Source organism: Oncorhynchus gorbuscha, linkage group LG09 (genome assembly GCF_021184085.1).
Source record: "Oncorhynchus gorbuscha isolate QuinsamMale2020 ecotype Even-year linkage group LG09, OgorEven_v1.0, whole genome shotgun sequence".
Taxonomy (NCBI): Eukaryota; Metazoa; Chordata; class Actinopteri; order Salmoniformes; family Salmonidae; genus Oncorhynchus; species Oncorhynchus gorbuscha.
In genome coordinates, this window is record NC_060181.1 from 86,026,986 (window position 1) to 86,048,568 (window position 21,583).

At 43.8% G+C, this 21,583-nt stretch overlaps 1 protein-coding gene across 4 annotated transcripts in view; it reads left to right on the forward strand.

The window, feature by feature from the left end:
* mapk7 (mitogen-activated protein kinase 7) overlaps positions 1–21,583 on the forward strand; it is a 29,034-nt gene that overhangs the window by 666 nt on the left and 6,785 nt on the right. The window contains exons 2-5 of one of the 4 annotated variants that reach the window (XM_046363759.1): positions 8,553–8,649; positions 9,003–9,111; positions 20,128–20,444; positions 21,305–21,464. In XM_046363759.1, coding sequence (XP_046219715.1) covers positions 20,132–20,444; positions 21,305–21,464 — 473 coding nt within the window. In that variant the 5' untranslated portion in view covers positions 8,553–8,649; positions 9,003–9,111; positions 20,128–20,131. Of the gene's footprint in view, positions 1–8,552; positions 8,650–9,002; positions 9,112–17,960; positions 18,249–19,876; positions 20,445–21,304; positions 21,465–21,583 lie in introns of those variants that run through there. The other 3 variants (XM_046363758.1, XM_046363757.1, XM_046363756.1) reach the window with 3 other exon arrangements.

Sequence of the window (21,583 nt, forward strand, 5' to 3'; positions counted from 1 at the left end):
ATCATTACATTTACATTACATTTAAGTCATTTAGCAGACGCTCTTATCCAGAGCGACTTACAAATTGGTGCATTCACCTTATGACATCCAGTGGGACAGTCACTTAACAATAGTGCATCTAAAACTTAAGGGGGGGTGAGAGGGATTACTTATCCTATCCTAGGTATTCCTTAAAGAGGTGGGGTTTCAGGTGTCTCCGGAAGGTGGTGATTGACTCCGCTGTCCTGGCGTCGTGAGGGAGTTTGTTCCACCATTGGGGGGCCAGGGCAGCGAACAGTTTTGACTGGGCTGAGCGGGAGCTGTACTTCCTCAGTGGTAGGGAGGCGAGCAGGCCAGAGGTGGATGAACGCAGTGCCCTTGTTTGGGTGTAGGGCCTGATCAGAGCCTGGAGGTACTGAGGTGCCGTTCCCCTCACAGCTCCGTAGGCAAGCACCATGGTCTTGTAGCGGATGCGAGCTTCAACTGGAAGCCAGTGGAAGAACGGAGGAGCGGGGTGACGTGAGAGAACTTGGGAAGGTTGAACACCAGACGGGCTGCGGCGTTCTGGATGAGTTGAAGGGGTTTAATGGCACAGGCAGGGAGCCCAGCCAACAGCGAGTTGCAGTAATCCAGACGGGAGATGACAAGTGCCTGGATTAGGACCTGCGCCGCTTCCTGTGTGAGGCAGGGTCGTACTCTGCGGATGTTGTAGAGCATGAACCTACAGGAACGGGCCACCGCCTTGATGTTGGTTGAGAACGACAGGGTGTTGTCCAGGATCACGCCAAGGTTCTTGGCGCTCTGGGAGGAGGACACAATGGAGTTGTCAGCCGTGATGGCGAGATCATGGAGCGGGCAGTCCTTCCCGGGAGGAAGAGCAGCTCCGTCTTGCCGAGGTTCAGCTTGAGGTGGTGATCCGTCATCCACACTGATATGTCGGCCAGACACGCAGAGATGCGATTCGCCACCTGGTCATCAGAAGGGGGAAAGGAGAAGATTAGTTGTGTGTCGTCTGCATAGCAATGATAAGAGAGACCATGTGAGGTTATGACAGAGCCAAGTGACTTGGTGTATAGCGAGAATAGGAGAGGGCCAAGAACAGAGCCCTGGGGGACACCAGTGGTGAGAGCGCGTGGTGAGGAGACAGATTCTCGCCACGCCACCTGGTAGGAGCGACCTGTCAGGTAGGACGCAATCCAAGCGTGGGCCGCGCCGGAGATGCCCAACTCGGAGAGGGTGGAGAGGAGGATCTGATGGTTCACAGTATCGAAGGCAGCCGATAGATCTAGAAGGATGAGAGCAGAGGAGAGAGAGTTAGCTTTAGCAGTGCGGAGCGCCTCCGTGATACAGAGGAGAGCAGTCTCAGTTGAATGACTAGTCTTGAAATGCATTGTTTGTGTTGTTTGTGTTTGTTAGTGTATGTGAAATGGTGTGTGTGTGTGTGTGTGTGTGTGTGTGTGTGTGTGTGTGTGTGTGTGTGTGTGTGTGTGTGTGTGTGTGTACAGTAGCACATATAGTCTAGACTATAGTGTTCAGCATCAGTTTTTTAAACCAATAGAATAAAAGCAACGGTTGTCTCCTGAGGTTGTCCCCTAAACTCGATGTATGTACAGCTCCACTGCCCTTCAGGCAATCAAGTTGAAACATCTATGGATCCTATTAACAAATCTCTGTGATGATGCATTGAAGTTCAGTGACATTAGTCATTTCTCACAGTTGGTTTCATGTTATGCGCAGCAGACTCCACGTGTGCCAGAAGAAGGCCCCCAAAGAGTAGAGAGTGGATGGAGGGGGAAACCTGTTGTTTATCCATCCACAACATGCACTGCCCTTATGACTTATGATGTAATTAGCAAATAGGCATTTAAATTTGACTTTACTATCATAGATTTTCAGGGAAACTGATAGAAATCAACAAACCTCAACCACAAAGAACCTCTACGCTTTCGGTGGTGTATTTTATATAGGGCTGTGTGACAAGCGTCTATCAATGCTGAGTACAACTGCCTGATCCCTAAGTTCTCTTAATGAAAATTATTGTTTTTCTCCCTGTATCATTACAGGTTTTAATTGAAAGCTTCAGTGTACTTGTCCAGGGTATACACATCCTGACCAGAACAGTGCAATCCATTCAGTTGTAGTTTTAGTGATATGAGTACAGAGCAGACACCTTGTGTCTGTGTTTGTGAGAAGGTGAAGACACCAATCTGTAAGTCGCTCTGGATAAGAGCGTCTGCTAAATGACTTAAATGTAAATGTAAATGTAGAAATGCATGATAACACTGCCTCAGAGTTGTCAGAGGCATCCCTGCGTCCATAATATCATCTATAGAATCCTTTGTCCCACGGTCTCATTGTCTTCCCACTCATGACCACTGAAAGGATAGGATGGGTTTCCATTGTATTACTTTCTGCACTCACCTGTAGTCTTCTCAAACCAGAGTTTATTAAGGTGGTTGAGACAATGAGAGGTGTGGTCCCACTATACACTAAGTGGCCTAAAACCTATGTAGTGATATGGTTACAGAAGTTGGTACAGTGTAGTCACAGTGGGTAACCTATATATTGTTACATAGATAGTACAGTACTATGTATGTACTGTTGTAGACTACCTGGTTGCAGTTTGTGTAACGGCGTTAAGGACGTACTGCAAGCTCACTCCACAGATAGCTTGACATGTTGCGGATGGAGCCATCCAATTGTGCCTTTGGAACATTGTCAAGGAGTGTTGGCAAAGTAGAGGTCCCGAGTTCGAGCCATGTATGAGCCGAATTGTGGGTTAAGTGGTACTTGCTAAGCAAGCAGCTTGACGTCAGAATTGTATGAATCTATATGTTAAACCTACCGTTTGTAAAACACACAAAAAACAGCTTGTATTACTGAGGTGTAGAAAACCATGTCAGCCTCAATGGAATTTTCTGAATGCTCATCCATGTTGTAGGCCCACCATTTGTAAAACAGGCTGTTGCATTGGCTTTATTAGTCCTGATTCCTGTGACTAATCAATTTGGCTATTTAAGTTCTGATTATCAGCTACCCAACTTTATCAGGACTTATCGTGAGCCTATTTACATTGTGCAAAAATGTATGGATAAAAACTTGAAACAACTGATTATGACAATGGGAATAAAACTCTTGGACAACAGTTGTGATTATCGGTTCCATGTTGTCCATTTTACTTTGACCTGTCTGGTTTTTAGGATTTGTTGTTTGTTGACATGACAGCACATTTTTAATAGATTGAACACCATTTAGGTTAGGCCATTTGATCATAGAAACCTGCATGATGTAAAAAATGTCAGTCTCATTACATTGTCATACATTTTATCTCCAGCCTGTAGGCTACAGAAAAGGCCACATACTCTTTCTACCATATCCTATATCTGTTACATGATTTATGTTAGACCATGTTTTGGGACTGAACATTGGTGGAGCGCTGCAGCGATGCATCTCTCCAACAGCACCCTGGAGAGGCGAGCTGGGAATCGACAAGCAAAATATTTTGTGCCCCATGCCTTTGACAAAGTGGGCACCGTTTATCACAGGGCAGCATCAGCTCTCACCTAAAACACCCATATGTATATACACTGGTTGCGAGAGAAATTGACATTTTTGGGGGGCAGAATTATGTGAGGTTGTTTGTGTTGTTGTTGGAGGTGTGTGTCTTAATCAGTTTAGCTCAGAAAATGCTGCCCTCATCAATCTGCCAACATAGGCGGCCGCCTAATCCTGCCTCATGAGCGGGCCGGCCATGCACGGATGTAGCCATCCAATTAGTACCTTTTAGGTGGCTCAAACCGTTGGAATGTTGTCAAGGAGGGCGGTCACGTTTGTTAGCAAAACAGAGGTCCCGTGTTAAGAGTTATTTTCTACTAAATTCTTGACCCACAAAGTCAAAATTGTCAATCATGTAAAAATGAATGAAAACCCCAAATATGTTTTTTGGTCTTAATTTAAGGTTAGGGTTAGACAAAGTTAGCAGTGTGGTTATGGTTATGATTAAGGTTAGGGTCAGGTTTAAAATCACATTTTATGAAGAGAAATTGTAGAAATAGGTTGGTTTAGCCATAATTATAACTTTGTGGCTGTAGAACCTAGTTCGAGCCAAGTATAAGCCGAAACGAGGGGGAAGTGGTACTTGCTAAGCAATCAAGGGGACTTCATAACATTTGCACAACTTTAAGAATGTGTAAATAAACTAGCAGGTAACATGTCATAAATAAACTGAGGTAAGCAGTAAGGCCAACTACATCCAGGGCTACATATAGAAGCCCAGATACTTCCAGGTGATTCAGCCTTATGTTTTCAGTCCAACACTGCCATCTGCAGACTGTGGATGAATATGACGACTGCTGTAAACAGTTGGCCTCATCTACCTCTATTTTTACACACAAAAACGTATTTCACAAGCGTAGAATATGGGCTTCTGCATACTTCCAAATGAACAGTTATGATAAATAAAAAAGGTGCATATATCAACTTTATGCAACAACAAAACTGGTACAGGGAATTCGATGTAGGCTATCTGCGGAGCTAGCACATAACGTTCTGAAAACCACATATTTCTTAGAGGTTGGTGAGAGGTTGTCCTATGGTTATTTTGCATACAACATTCCCACATCTTTCTCGGACTGGTGCAGGATGGTTGTTTGGCTTTGAAAAATTCTCAGCACATTTATAGAACTTGACAAAACAAACCAAAAAATCTTGGTATTTCAATACTTTAACAGAACGTTTCCTAAAAGTTCAAACATTTTATTTATTTTTATATTTAACAAGACAAGCCAGTTAAGAACACATTCTTATTTACAATGACAGCCTACCAAAATGCAAAAGGCCTCCTGCAGGGACGGGGGCCTGGGATTTAAAAAATAAATACAATATAAATATAGGACAAAACACACATCACAACAAGAGAGACAACACTACATAAAGAGAGACCTAAGACAACAACATAACAAGGCAGCAACACATGACAACACAGCATGGTAGCAAAATAACATGACAACACAGCATGGTAGCAGCACAAAAACATGGTACAAACATTATTGGGCACAGACAACAGCACAAAGTGCACGAAGGTAAAGACAACAATATATCACACAAGCAGCCACAACTGTCAGTAAGTGTGTCCATGATTGAGTCTTTGAATTAAGAGATTGAGATAAAACTGTCCAGTTTGAGTGTTTGTTGCAGCTCGTTCCAGTCGTTAGCTGCAGCGAACTGAAAAGAGGAGCGACCCAGGGATGTGTGTGCTTTGGGGACCTTTAACATAATGTGACTGGCACAACGGGTGTTGAATGTGGAAGATGAGGGCTGCAGTAGATATCTCAGATAGGGGGGAGTGAGGCCTAAAATGTTTTTTATAAATAAGCATCAACCAGTGGGTCTTGCGATGGGTATACACAAATGACCAGTTTACAGAGGAGTATAGAGTGCACTGATGTGTCCTATAGGGAGCATTGATCTTAAATCTGATGGCCGAATGGTAAAGAACATCCAGCCGCTCGAGAGCATCCTTACCTGCCAATCTATAAATGATATAGATTCCGTAATCTAGCATGGGTAGGATGGTCATCTGAAATCAGGGTTAGTTTGGCAGCTGGGGTGAAAGAGGAGCGATTATGATAGAGGAAACCAAGTCTAGATTTAACTTTAGCATGTGCTGAGAGAAGGACAGTGCAGTCTAGCCATACTCCCAAGTACTTGTATGAGGTGACTACCACAAGCTCCAAACCCTCAGAGGTAGTAATGACACCTGTGGGAAGAGGGGCATTCTTCTTACTAAACCACATGACCTTTGTTTTGGAGGTGTTCAGAACAAGGTTATGGGTAGAGAAAGCTTGTTGGACACTAAGAAAGCTTTGTTGTAGAGCATTTAACACAACATCCTGGAAGGGGCCAGCTGAGTATAAGACTATCATCTGCATATAAATGGATGAGAGAGCTCCCTAATGCCTGAGCTATGTTGTTGATGTAAATTGAGTGGGGCCTAGGATTTAGCCTTGGGGTACTTCCTTAGTGACAGGCAGTAGTTGAGACAGCAGATTTTTTGAGAGAGATAATATATATAATAATAATATATGCCATTTAGCAGACGCTTTTATCCAAAGCGACTTACAGTCATGTGTGCATAAATTCTACGTATGGGTGATCCCGGGAATCAAACCCACTACCCTGGCGTTACAAGCGCCATGCTCTAACAAGATAGATGGCAAACCAGGCCAAAGACCCCTCAGAAACACCAATACTTCTTAGCCAGCCCACAATAATTTGAATGGTCCACCGTATCAAAAGCTTTGGCCAAGTCAATAAAAATAGCAGCACAATATTGCTTTAAATCAAGGGCAATGGTGACATCATTGAGGACCTATAAGGTTGCTTTGACACATCCATAACCTGAGCGGAAACCAGATTCCATACCCGAGAGAGAACTTTTTTCCCCCAACACTTTTGAGAAACAGGGAAAAATAGAAATAGGCCTAAAACAGTTAGGATCCTTGGCTGCCTTCCAAGCAATGGAAACCTCCCCAGAAAGGAGAGACAGGCTTTCAGGTTATAGGGGCAGCAACCTTAAAGAAGACAGGGTCTAAACCATCTGACCCAGATGTTTTTTTGGGGTCAAGTTTAAGGAGCTCCTTTAGCACCTCGGACTCAGTGACTGCCTGCAGGGAGAAACATTTAGCGGGGCAGGGGAAAAAGAGGGAGAAGCATCGGGATAGTAGCATTAGAAGAGGTGAGAGATGAGGAAATGTTGGATGGGCAAGGAGGCATGGCAGCGTCAAATAGGAATCCTGACTTAATGAAGTGGTGATTAAAGAGCTCAGCCATGTGCTTCTCGTCAGTTACAACCACATCATCAACATTGAGGGACATAGGCAGCTGTGAGGAGGAGGGTTTATTCTCCAGATCTTTATCCATTTTCCAAAACATCTTGGGGTTAGACCCACAGAGAGAAGTGCTCCTTAAAGTAACTGTCTTTATCCTTCCGGATAGCCTGAGTGCGTTTATTTCTCATTTGCCTGAACGATAGCCAGTCAGCCTGAGTGCGTTTATTTCTCATTTGCCTGAACGATAGCCAGTCAGCCTGAGTGCGTTTATTTCTCATTTGCCTGAACGATAGCCAGTCAGCCTGAGTGCGTTTATTTCTCATTTGCCTGAACGATAGCCAGTCAGCCTGAGTATGCCTGAACGATAGCCAGTCAGCCTGAGTGCCTCATTTGCCTGAACCCAAATGCAATTCCTGAACGATGCCAGTCAGCCTGGATGGGCTGAAATGCAATTCTTGAGGTGGAGGGCTGAAACTTTTTAATTCTTATTTTCTTTATGGGGGATTGTTTGTTAACAATTCCACAGAAAATATTTTAAAAAGAAGGTCCAAGCGTCTTCGACATGATTACATTTAAGTTAATGTTCTTGGAATGTTCTCTAACTGGATTGACATTGGGATTGTACTCAAATAGTCCAGAAAACATTAAACAACATTTTTCTGTGGGAATTTCAGTGCCAACATGTATTTGAATTTCATCATTTTTATTAGGATATTGAATTTGAATGTAATATTTTTGAATTTGTAATGCACAAATTGAACTTGAATTTCATGATTTGAAACTCAATTGAGTGAATATTGTATTCAGTTTTAAAATTAAATTTCAATTTAATTGAATCTTCAAATTCAATATTTATGTATTCATTTTCAATCTGGTAGATAATTGCATTCATTGTCTGTGTATCAAGTTTACAAACTATAATTTTAAATTGATCAAAGTGTCATATATTCAACTTCTCAGATGCATTGAGATTCAGTTTAAGGTCAGTTCTCTAAATTCAGATTCAAAACCATTGAGCTATAATAAGAACAAGACAGCCTCCACGATGGTCAGACGGTTTTTTTTTTCAATGTAATCTACTGACGGTCGCATATACCGGATTCGTGGGTGCTGACATCGTGCTAGTTCAGGTTTGAGGAACCAATTAGTACATGGGCACTAACACTGCAGCACAACAAGCGTGAACGTGCATTCCAGCACGAGATAATTGCTGGGTCGTGGATCTGGATTGCTGGGGGAGGGGAAATATGGAGGCACAACCACTGGAAACGTGAACAACTTTTTGTCTATGCAAGCAAATTATTTGCGACTAACGGGACAGTGCTGTAGCTTGCTCTATATGTGCACGTCAGGAGATCATTGTATGATATTCTGTTTGACACGATGCAATTATGTTTCTGAAAACGTTGTTAAAAACTTATGCAGTTGTGATATGCCCATTTTACAAACCAAGCTCATAATTTGAGTTGTGTCCCAATTAATCAGTCTAGCAATCAATACTGTCACCCTGTATCACTTAATTAGCAAAAAATATATAGATATACACAGTATTTGATAAAATATTTTTGTACTATTGGTTTCTCAACTTCACAATAAGACACTCACAACATTATGTACATTGTGAAAAACACAGAAATAGGCCAGGGCTATTATGTTTTATGTGAGGATGGCTTACCCAGTGCTCCCCCAAACCCTGAAAAAAATATGATAAGCACATTGATTTGTCTATTTTCCCTCCGCCAGCACCCTGGGTTGACGCAGGACAAGACTAGTGAGCTTCAGCGGGACCTCTTGAAGGGCGAGCAGGCCATACAGCAGGAGTGGGATGGGAGTCCACAGAGTATGTTGGGATGGAGCTGTCGGAGCTACTTGTTCCTGCTAACTAACTACTTGTTTTCTTTCTTGTTCTACACAAATACCATCAACACCTCCAGTGGTGTCAGGCTACATACTGATTGCTGCTGGTCCACTGTCCTTTAAGATTGTAGCCATGAGGGACATAATTACAGGAAACGATTACAGATTTGTCTGATAGTTACAAATAAATAATATTGTAAAAACCTGCAAGCTTTATGAAATACACACAAAAGGTTCAAATACAATAGCTAAAGGATTTATGAATTAGTCCGTTTTGCTGTGTGGCCCATGGGCCCAATCAATCGCAGATTAAGCAATGTCTGTTGTCCCCTCCAGAGATTGGACACTGATGAGCTGAGCTGGTGATCCCTCCTCTCTGCACCTGGGGCATCGTTTGCATCAACAGGGCAGAGATCCCATCAGCCTGAGTAAGGAGGAGGATATGGTCAGTGGGAGAGGTACTGGGTGATATGGGGTTTCCCTAGCCATGTCAAAATATATTAGATGGGAATTATTGTGACGAAACTACGTCATTGTAAGTCAAACACTTGTGCAACTAGAGAGATAACACATTCACTATGTTTACCTAATGAACTGCTTTGTGTAGAGGGTTGAAGGCTTTACTTGTCAGTGGCGTTCAGATGGGCATTGAACTTGATCAGGAGGTCCACAATATGTGTGTGCTGTAGAGGACAGACGTGACAGAGGAAAGAAGAGACAGGAGAGGAGTGACAGAGGAGCGAGAGAGAGAGACCTGAGGACATAAGTGATGACATCCACGCTAATACATATGAAGACTTTCCACTAGCTCTCTTTCATCACAGTATGGGTGATGCCATTTTTTGTGATGGATGGTTTTCTGGAAGGTTTTGTAAACTAAAAACAATGCATACAATGTATTCTAAAGCCTGCTGACATCCAAGCTGTTACATAGGCCACAATGTTACAGCATATATGTTTTGTATTTTTTTAACCTTTATGTAACCAGGCAAGTCAGTTAAGAACAAATTCTTATTTTCAATGACGGCCTAGGAACAGTGGTTTAACTGCCTGTTCAGGGGCAGAACGACAGATTTGTACCTTGTCAGCTCAGGGATTTGAACTTGCAACCTTTCGGGTTACTAGTCCAACGCTCTAACCACTAGGCTACCCTGCCGCCCCATGCATTTGGTCTATGAAAAAACTTTATGGCAAACCATACAGCATGTAAAACGTCTTCTGAGGCCTGATGTAATCCTTGTTGTGAATCACTCTGTATGAGGCTGTGTTGTGTAGGGAGATGAGGCCTGATGTAATTGTTGTTGTGAATCACTCTGTATGAGGCTGTGTTGTGTAGGGAGATGAGTCCTGATGTAATCCTTGTTGTGAATCTCTGTATGAGGCTGTGTTGTGTAGGGAGATGAGTCCTGATGTAATCCTTGTTGTGAATCACTCTGTATGAGGCTGTGTTGTGTAGGGAGATGAGTCCTGATGTAATCCTTGTTGTGAATCACTCTGTATGAGGCTGTGTTGTGTAGGGAGATGAGTCCTGATGTAATCCTTGTTGTGAATCACTCTGTATGAGGCTGTGTTGTGTAGGGAGATGAGTCCTGATGTAATCCTTGTTGTGAATCACTCTGTATGAGGCTGTGTTGTGTAGGGAGATGAGTCCTGATGTAATCCTTGTTGTGAATCACTCTGTATGAGGCTGTGTTGTGTAGGGAGATGAGTCCTGATGTAATCCTTGTTGTGAATCACTCTGTATGAGGCTGTGTTGTGTAGGGAGATGAGTCCTGATGTAATCCTTGTTGTGAATCACTCTGTATGAGGCTGTGTTGTGCAGGGAGATGAGGCCTGATTGTTGTCGCTGTAGCAACTCCATATGAGGCTGTGTTGTGTAGGGAGATGAGGCCTGATTGTTGTAGTGACTCTGTATGAGGCTGTGTTGTGCAGGGAGATGAGGCCTGATGTAATCGTTGTTGTGAATCACTCTGTATGAGGCTGTGTTGTGCAGGGAGATGAGGCCTGATTGTTGTCGTTGTAGCAACTCCATATGAGGCTGTGTTGTGCATGGAGATGAGGCCTGATTGTTGTAGTGACTCACTCTGTATGAGGCTGTGTTGTGTAGGGAGATGAGGCCTGATTGTTGTCGTTGTAGTGACTCACTCTGTACGAGGCTGTGTTGTGCAGGGAGATGAGGCCTGACTGTTGTCGTTGTAGTGACTCACTCTGTATGAGGCTGTGTTGTGCAGGGAGATGAGGCCTGATTGTTGTAGTGACTCACTCTGTATGAGGCTGTGTTGTGCAGGGAGATGAGGCCTGATTGTTGTCATCAGCCGCGTGCTTTAGGAGGGCAGCATCTCCTTCCAGCAGGACCTGGATGCCCGTGTCCAAAGATAAAAGGCTGTTGTCACGCCCTGACCTGAGATATATCTGTTTTCTTTATATTTTGGTTAGGTCAGGGTGTGACTAGGGTGGATACGCTAGTTTTTGTATTGTCTAGGGGTTTTGTATGTGTAGGGTTTTGTAGGTCTAGGTATTTGCTTGTTTATGGTGGCCTGATATGGTCCCCAATCAGAGGCAGCTGTTTATTGTTGTCTCTGATTGGGGATCATATTTAGGTAGCCATTTCCCTTTGGTGTTTGTGGGTTCTTGTCTATGTGTAGTTGCCTGTCAGCAAGATGGTGTAGCAGTAAGATGTCCTGTCGTGTCCCCTGTATATATCGTCTCTTTTTCGTTTTTTCGCATATCTCTTTAAAAACTTTTTGCTAAACCTAAGCTTCCAAATACTCTCCTGCAACCCGCCTCACCCAATGTAGCTATTTTTCCTAAAGTATTTATATTTACTTCGGAACCGGAACCCCTCAACTGAAGCTCAACTGAAACTAGCCAGCTAACCACCAGCCATGCTAGCGGTCTTCAGCTAACCGGTCATCAGCTAACCTTCAGCCCGGAAAGCTCTCGCCAGTTCGAACAACGCGACTCTAACCAGAGCATAACGGACCTATTTATTTTTCATCCCCGGATTCTTCCCCGGATTCCCACCGCAAACGGAACATTGTTCAGCTGGATCTTCACAACTAGCTATCTAGCTATCTACGAACTGTTAGCTTGCTAGCACAGGCCTGCTAACCGTCTGCATCGCCGCGTCCCAAACACCCATATTTACTTTCTATCTCTTTTTGATTTTTAATTTGTTTATACCTTCCGGAAACCTGCCTCACCCAATATGATACGAAATCGCTATTATTTGTAATTTTTTTAGAACACACTCAAGAACCTCCAGAAGCTAACCAGCTAACTAGCTACAAGCTATTTAGTCATTGTTAGTTTTTTAACCTGGATAACACTCGCCAGTCCAGCTTCCCTGCCCCATCCACCGCTGCCCCCTGGACACTGATCTCTTGGCCACATAGCTGATGCACTCTGGACTGTCCATTAATCACGGTACTCCATTCTGCTTGTTTGTTTTATCTGTTGGCCCCGTTACCTAGTCAACGCCATTTTACCTGCTGTTGTCGTGCTAGCTGATTAGCTGTTGCTGTCTAACCTACTGTTTTAGCTAGCTTTCCCAATTCAACACCTGTGATTACTGTATGCCTCGCTGTATGTCTCTCTCAAATGTCAATATGCCTTGTATACTGTTGTTCAGCTTAGTTATCATTGTTTTAGTTCACAATGGAGCCCCTAGTTCCACTCTTCATACCCCTGATAACTCCTTTGTCCCACCTCCCACACATGCGGTGACCTCACCCATTACAACCAGCATGTCCAGAGATACAACCTCTCTCATCATCACCCGGGGCCTGGGCTTACCTCCGCTGTACCCGCACCCCACCATACCCCTGTCTGCGCATTATGCCCTGAATATATTCTACCATGCCCAGAAACCTGCTCCTCTTATTCTCTGTCCCCAATGCCCTAGGCGACCAGTTTTGATAGCCTTTAGCCGCACCCTCATACTACTCCTTCTCTGTTCCGCGGGTGATGTGGAGGTAAACCCAGGGCCTGCATGTCCCCAGGCACCCTCATTTGTTGACTTCTGTGATCGAAAAAGACTTGGTTTCATGCATGTCAACATCAGAAGCCTCCTCCCTAAGTTTGATTTACTCACTGCTTTAGCACACTCTGCTAACCCTGATGTCCTTGCTGTGTCTGAATCCTGGCTCAGGAAGGCCACCAAAAATTCAGAGATTTCCATACCCAACTATAACATCTTCCATCAAGATAGAACTGCCAAAGGGGGAGGAGTTAGCCTGCAAAGTAATGTCATACTTTCCAGGTCCATACCCAAACAGTTCGAACTACTAATTTTGAAAATTACTCTCTCCAGAAATAAGTCTCTCACTGTTGCCGCCTGCTACCGACCCCCCTCATCTCCCAGCTGTGCCCTGGACACCATTTGTGAATTGATCGCCCCCCATCTAGCTTCAGAGTTTGTTCTGCTAGGTGACCTAAACTGGGATATGCTTAACACCCCGGCAGTCCTACAATCTAAGCTAGATGCCCTCAATCTCACACAAATCATCAAGGAACCCACCAGGTACAACCCTAACTCTGTAAACAAGGGCACCCTCATTGACCAACTAGCCCTCCAAATACACCTCCGCTGTCTTCAACCAGGATCTCAGCGATCACTGCCTCATTGCCTGTATCCGCTATGGAGCCGCAGTCAAACGACCACCCCTCATCACTGTCAAACGCTCCCTAAAACACTTCTGTGAGCAGGCCTTCCTAATCGACCTGGTACCGGGTATCCTGGAAGGACATTGACCTCATCCCGTCAGTTGAGGATGCCTGGTCATTCTTTAAAAGTAACTTCCTCACCATTTTAGATAAGCATGCTCCGTTCAAAAAATGCAGAACTAAGAACAGATACAGCCCTTGGTTCACTCCAGACCTGACTGCCCTTGACCAGCGCAAAAACATCCTGTGGCGGACTGCAATTGCATCGAATAGTCCCCGTGATATGCAACTGTTCAGGGAAGTCAGGAACCAATACACGCAGTCAGTCAGGAAAGCTAAGGCCAGCTTCTTCAGGCAGAAGTTTGCATCCTGTAGCTCCAACTCCAAAAAGTTCTGGGACACTGTGAAGTCCATGGAGAACAAGAGCACCTCCTCCCAGCTGCCCACTGCACTGAGGCTAGGTAACACGGTCACCACCGATAAATCCATGATTATCGAAAACTTCAATAAGCATTTCTCAACGGCTGGCCATGCCTTCCGCCTGGCTACTCCAACCTCGGCCAACAGCTCCGCCACCCCCGCAGCTCCTCGCCCAAGCCTCTCTAGGTTCTCCTTTACCCAGACTCAGTAGCCTCGGTTTTTCGGATGACTGCCTTGCCTGGTTCACCAATTACTTTGCAGACAGAGTTCAGTGTGTCAAATCGGAGGGCATGCTGTCCGGTCCTCTGGCAGTCTCTATGGGGGTGCCACAGGGTTCAATTCTCGGGCCGACTCTTTTCTCTGTATATATCAATGATTTTGCTCTTGCTGCGGGCGATTCCCTGATCCACCTCTACGCAGACGACACCATTCTATATACTTTCGGCCCGTCATTGGACACTGTGCTATCTAACCTCCAAACGAGCTTCAATGCCATACAACACTCCTTCCGTGGCCTCCAACTGCTCTTAAACGCTAGTAAAACCAAATGCATGCTTTTCAACCGATTGCTGCCTGCACCCGCATGCCCGACTAGCATCACCACCCTGGATGGTTCCGACCTTGAATATGTGGACATCAATAAGTACCTAGGTGTCTGGCTAGACTGCCAACTCTCCTTCCAGACTCATATCAAACATCTCCAATCGAAAATCAAATCGAGTCTGCTTTCTATTCCGCAACAAAGCCTCCTTCACTCACACCGCCAAGCTGACCCTAGTAAAACTGACTATCCTACCGATCCTCGACTTCGGGGATGTCATCTACAAAATGGCTTCCAACACTCTACTCAGCAAACTGGATGCAGTCTATCACAGTGCCATCCGTTTTGTCACTAAAGCACCTTATACCACCCACCACTGCAACTTGTATGCTCTAGTCGGCTGGCCCTCGCTACATATTCGTCGCAAGACCCACTGGCTCCAGGTCATCTACAAGTCCATGCTAGGTAAAGCTCCGCCTTATCTCAGTTCACTGGTCATGATGGCAACACCCATCCGTAGCACACGCTCCAGCAGGTGTATCTCATTGATCATCCCTAAAGCCAACACCTCATTTGGCCGCCTTTCGTTCCAGTACTCTGCTGCCTGTGACTGAAACGAATTGCAAAAATCGCTGAAGTTGGAGACTGTTATCTCCCTCACCAACTTCAAACATCAGCTATCTGAGCAGCTAACAGATCGCTGCAGCTGTACATAGTCTATTGGTAAATAGCCCACCCATTTTCACCTACCTCATCCCCATACTGTTTTATTTATTTACTTTTCTGCTCTTTTGCACACCAATATCTCTACCTGTACATGACCATCTGATTATTTATCACTCCAGTGTTAATCTGCAAAATTGTAATTATTCGCCTACCTCATGCCTTTTGCACACATGGTATATAGACTCTCCCTTTTTTTCTACTGTGTTATTGACTTGTTAATTGTTTACTCCATGTGTAACTCTGTGTTGTCTGTTCACACTGCTATGCTTTATCTTGGCCAGGTCGCAGTTGCAAATGAGAACTTGTTCTCAACTAGCCTACCTGGTTAAATAAAGGTGATATATATATATTTTTTAAAATATTGTATAGCGGCATGTGGCGTTGTGTTATTTTGTTCAGTTTGTTCAGTGTTTAATATAATAAAGAATGTACGCATACCACGCTGTGCCTTGGTCCGATTCATACGACGAATGTGACAGCTGTGCGTTATGACGCAGTGCACATAAAAATAACTTTTGCTGGTTCAATTCCCATGTACCGAATTAAAAATACAAGTAAAATTTCCATCGCATTTTCAGCTCTACTGTCACAAACACTGTTGTGTTGTATAGCAAATGTGCTCTGGTTTTGGCACATGCGCTCTAGCCAATAGCTCTCAAATACAGTGCGGGTAGGTTACCTATTCTGAGATTATTTGTATTTGTCAAACAGCAGCCAGGCATCGATCATCACGTCACCAGAATAAGACCCTCGATATTTATTGGAATGGAGCATCATGCTCATCACCTTGCACATTCACCAGCCTGTGAAGTTCATCATCATTTATTTAGTCTGTATCCTAATAAAGTTCATGCTTTCCCGAGTCATAGTGGGAGGACCACACAACATCTCATCGTGTAACTCCAAGTTTACTTCAATACGATGGTTAACATATAGAAATATTTAAGCATAAATGCGTTTCCACCGCCATTTCTTGCATAATTAATTTTACCAACACAAAAACATCCCACCATGTCGAACTGAACAAATTGTGCGTCTGCATTTATAAAAAATGTATCAGCATTTCATGTTTCCATTAGATCAGTCGTGACTTTTTTTCATGCGTCAGGTAATTCATCTGCATGAAATGGTTGTATGGAAGAGGGATTACTAAGTGTAATGAATTCACTCTCCAGACATGTTAGGATGTATCAGTTATCCTGTTAGAGAGCTTTTGAGCCGACTCCACTGCAGTGTTTCAGGTGCCACGTTTATGGTCATTTTGCAGCAGTGTGTAGGAAGGAGATTCCAAGATGTGGGAAGTGTGCAGGAGGGCATGAGACAAAGTATTGTGTTTTCAGTGGATAAAGTTGTGTGTGTTAACTGTAGGGGTGCCCATGTTGCTGGGGATCGGAAGTGTTTGGTGCGAGAGAGGCAGGTTGAATGGCAAGAATCAGAGTAGTGCAGAGGGTGTCGTATGCTGAGGCAGTGAAGAGAGTAGAGTAGGATGGGTCAAGGGTGAGCGATCCTGAGAGGATTCCAGTGAGTAGTAGATTTGTGCTTGCACAGAGGCCAACGAGTGATTTATGCTTCAATAAGTCTATCTTCTTAGCATTCATAACAATGCTTATCAACTGCACCGCAGAAATGGAATGTAAAATCACAGAAAATAGATGTTGTGATGGCAGCTGCAGAGATGTATTTGGATATACAAGATTTGTTTTCAGAAGAGTTACAGGAGGTGTTGAGTAATGGTGTCCTGTCCTTCCGGGCCATTGGCATGGTGCAGGAGCAGATAGGGTCAAAGTAGTGGAATGGGGTAGTGAGTTTTTAATGAGTTTAGGTGGTTGTGTCTAGGGCTACATTTCACTTTCTTAGAGGAACAGGCCTAATGAAGATGTAGGCCATGGCTGCGGTCCAAACCCTTGTCGCCATCTTGGAGGGTGTTTCAAATTATTAGCTAAGCAAGGGAAGTTTACAACATAAGCCCCTCAGCCCTCGTTTTTTGTCAGCTTTGCGAGTGTACAATTATGTTCACTCCAGGACCTGAAACTCCCCATTTTTTAACCTATTGAACCAGGTAAGTCAGTTAAGAACAAATTCTTATTTTCTATGACAGCCTAGGAACAGTGGGTTCAGGGGCAGAACGACAGATTTGTACCTTGTCAGCTTGGGGGTTTGAACTTGCAACCTTCCAGTTACTAGTCCAACACTCTAACCACTAGGCTACCCTGCCGCCCCAGGGTGTACATCCGCTAAGAAAAGCCAGGGAAAACTTAAAAACAACATCAATGGAGAAGTCAGCAAACAAGTGTAAGTAAAAACGAATGCAATTAAGTTAGAAATTGTGCTAACGCACATGACTGCACAAACGCGTCTCGTAAAAAGTAAATATGTTTTTGTTTGGTTATCTTTTGGAAATTGTAGAAATAAAACATTTTCCTTCAGAGGCTCCAGCTAGGCAGGCTAACATTAGTTAGCAAATTAATTTGCTAGCTATCATATAGTAGGCGTATATTAATAATGATATATTTAATATAAGTAGACATGCACTCATAATTGCGCGGGATGAACACGGTGGTCCAATAATAATCATTCCTTCCTCCCTCACCCCTTGCCCTGCAAGTGTATACTTGTCAGACGTCATGACAGCTCAGTTGGTAGAGCATGGCGCTTGTAACACCAGGGTAGTGGGTTCGATCCCTGGGACCACCCATACGTAGAATGTATGCACACATGACTGTAAGTCGCTTTGGATAAAAGCGTCTGCTAAATGGCATATATATCAGAAGTGTCCACTTAATTTGAGGGCTGAGGGGGTAAGGTGTGTCTTTTAAGTGTTTGGACCGCATTTCATGACTGGCCTCACACCATGACTGGCCTGACACTCCAGTACAGTAGGTGGCGGTGTATGCACCTAAAACTTGGATGAGATCCGCTAACCAAATCCCAAAGAAGAAGAAGAAAACGGAACACTACAAGGAAGTATATTTACAGTCGCGATAACAACAAATTGCCATGCAATGTAGCGTACTGCTATTGTAGTTTATTTTCAGTTGAACATTAAAAACAGGATTGGCATTTGGCAGGCGTATTTGATAAAGGCTTCAGCTCAACTCATGGAAGCAGCCGTTTGGTTGGCCATTGTTGTGGGGCTAGCTATCTTTTCTGAAGACGCAGGTAGGCTAATACCGATACGCCCATGGAAGAGGGTACACTGTTCCTCATTGTCCGCGCATAAAAGGGATTACGTGGGTATCAGAGTCCTATTGTAGCAGTTGATCTCGTGATGAGATGATGTATTGGATTACCCCAAAATGCAATCCACTAGACTATACTATCTCAGAGCTGATTGTGTGATATTTGACTAATCAGCCAATGATTTATTTATAACATAATAAAGATCTGCTTATTTTGATATGATAATGCAATTTCAAATGTTAGAGATATTGTGAATATTTCATATAACATAGGCCTCATTCTTTTTCACGAGGCACTTCTCAATATGTGCTTTAGGCTATAGCACACCACAGGAGGCTGCCGAGAGGAGAACGGCTCATAATAATGGCCGGGAACAGAACGAATGGAATGGCATCAAACACATTGAAACCATGTGTTTGTGTTTGATACTATTCCACTCCAGCCATTACCACGAGCCCGTCCACCCCAATTAAGGTGCCACCAACCTCCTATGAATAGGGCTATTGAGTAGGATAGCTCTAGGCCTTTTCCTAGCACAGGTATTATATAGACATAGAACATTTACATCTCAATGCCATACAACTGCAATGACTGCAACATGGGTTGGAGGTTAAATAAAGTATATTGTTTCTTTAAGCTTAAGGGCTTTTGGAAAGTATTCAGACCCCTCGACTTTTCCCACATTTTGTTAAGTTAAAGCCTTACTCTAAAATGGATTAAATATTTATATTTTCTCAGCAATATACACACAATACCCCATAATGACAAAGCAAAAACAGATTTCTATACATTTTTTGCAAATTTATTACAAATTAAAAACAGAAATACCTTATTTAAATAAGTATTCAGACCCTTTGCTATGCAAATCGAAATTGAGCTCAGCTGCATCCTGTTTCAATTGATGATCCTTGAGATGTTTCTACAACTTGATTGGAGTCCACCTGTGGTAAATTCAATTGATTGTACATGATTTGGCAAGGCACTTGAAGACTCTCAGACCATAAGAAACATGGTCTCTGGTCTGATGAAACCAAGACTTATGGAGGAAACCTGGCACCATCCCTACGGTAAAGCATGGTGATGACCAGTCAGGATCGAGGCAAAGATGAACTGAGCAAAGTACAGAGATATCTTTGATGAAAACCTGCTCCAGAGGGCTCAGGACCTCAGACTGGGGCGAAGGTTCACCTTCCAACAGGACAATGACCCTAAGCACACAGCCAAGACAACGCAGGTGTGGCTTCAGGACAAGTCTCTGAATGTCCTTGAGTGGCCCGGACTTGTACCCAATCGAACATCTCTGGAGAGACCTGAAAATAGCCGTGCTGCAACGCTCCCCATCCAACCTGACGGAGCTTGAAAGGATCTACAGAGAAGAATAAGAGAAACTCCCCAAATATAGGTGTACCAAGATTTTAATGTCATACCCAAGAATACTCAAGGCTGTAATCGCTGTCAGAGGTGCTTCAACAAAGTACTGAGTACAGGATCTGAATACTTATGTAAATGTGATATTTACATTGCACTTTAATAACAAACATTTCTAAAAAAAAACTGTTTTTGCTTTGTCATTATGGGGTATTGTGATGTCATTATGGGGTTTTGTAATGTCATTATGGGGTATTGTGATGTCATTATGGGGTATTGTGTGTAAATTGAAGGGGGGGGGGGTGATTTAATCCATTTTAGAATAAGGCTGTAATGTAACAAAGTGGAAAAAGTAAAGGGGTCTGAATACTTTCCAAAGGCACTATATCTGGACACTGATAGCCTACCTGCCGGATGAATGAGATTTTAATCAAATGAGCTTTGACTCAACTGCTTTCAATGTAAAGAAATTAGTTGGAGCTCAGCTGCATAGCCTAATTCAAAAATAGATGTAGCTTTTGACTGGTTAATCATGTCCCTTACATTTCCTCTTCCCTCAAGGATCATGTCATCCAAGGAGGGGAGAAAAGGTGATACTGCTGAATCTGGGGCTATGGCAACACAGAGTTCAATGGCTGTCAACAATGGCAGGGACAACAACCACAAGAACCATCACGATGAAGTAGGGAGGTTGCACTTGGAACCAAGCAACGAAACAGGCAGTACGGCAGACACCAGCACAGCAGCCAAGAACTTGGCTTTGCTCAAAGCCCACTCCCTGGATGTGAATTTTGAGGTTGGTGAGGAGTATGACGTCATAGAGACCATCGGCACAGGGGCCTATGGCGTCGTGTCCTCCGCCAGGAGGCGGGACAATGGTGAGAGGCTTGCATTGAAGTTTTTGGTTGCGACTGAAACAATACTAGTTGTCATATCCTTGCTTGCTCCATCCCTGTTATGGACCTTGGATCCTCTCCTCCCATTGGCTTCTGGGTGCTTGGGCCCATCCACTTTTCTTATAGGCCTACATTAAAATATTGCCAGCCCAACCTTAACTTGGCGATTGCTTCCTTGATTTGGAAGGCACCTGTGTCTTATAAACGCCTGTTTCAAGTTGCAGGTGGAACCCAGAGTTCCACCTGCAACTGGAAACAGGTGTTTATAAGACACTGATTGGTAACCAGTTTATAATTGCAATAAGGCACATCGGGGTTGTGGTACATGGCCAATATAATAGGGATAATCAACTCGGGGCTCTATGCGTTCTCTGGAAAATAATGCAACTCCGTGGAAGGTTAGTTCCACTCCGCTAGCACGTCATGGAACACATTTCCCACGTTGTTCATTAGCCCCTCGTTGATTATCCCTTATTTACCCTAGAACCCTTTTAAGGAAGATATCCATACAGGGATCTAACTAGAGTCATGGCTCTAGTTTGGGGGAGGGGGGGGGGTTATTTTGTCTGTGATGAAGTAATTTTGTGGGGAAAAACTCATTCTGATTGACTGTGCCTGGCTACGCAGTGGGTGGACCTGGCTCCCAAGTGGGTGTGTCTATGCCCTCCCAGGCCCCCCCATGGCTATGCCCCTGTCCAGTCATGGTAAATCCATAGATTAGGGCCTAATTAATGTATTTAAATTGACCAATTTCCTTCTCAGTAACAAAATCTTTGAAATTGTTGCATGTTGCGTTTTATTTTTGTTCAGTATTTTTTTAAATCTGGGTAACTTATCTACAGGTCAACAAGTGGCAATTAAGAAGATTCCCAATGCCTTCGAGGTGGTGCAAAATGCTAAGCGTACATTACGAGAGCTGAAGATTCTCAAGCATTTCAAACATGACAACATTATCGCCATCAAAGACATCCTCCAGCCTAGCCTCCCTCACTTCAAGTCTGTGTAAGTAACTGTTATTCTTCATTATATTTCTGGATGCCCCTTATTGGAAAGTACTTTTTTGTTGTTGTAAAGTCGAGAGAAAAACACATGACTTAACTTACAAATGACTAGATACAACA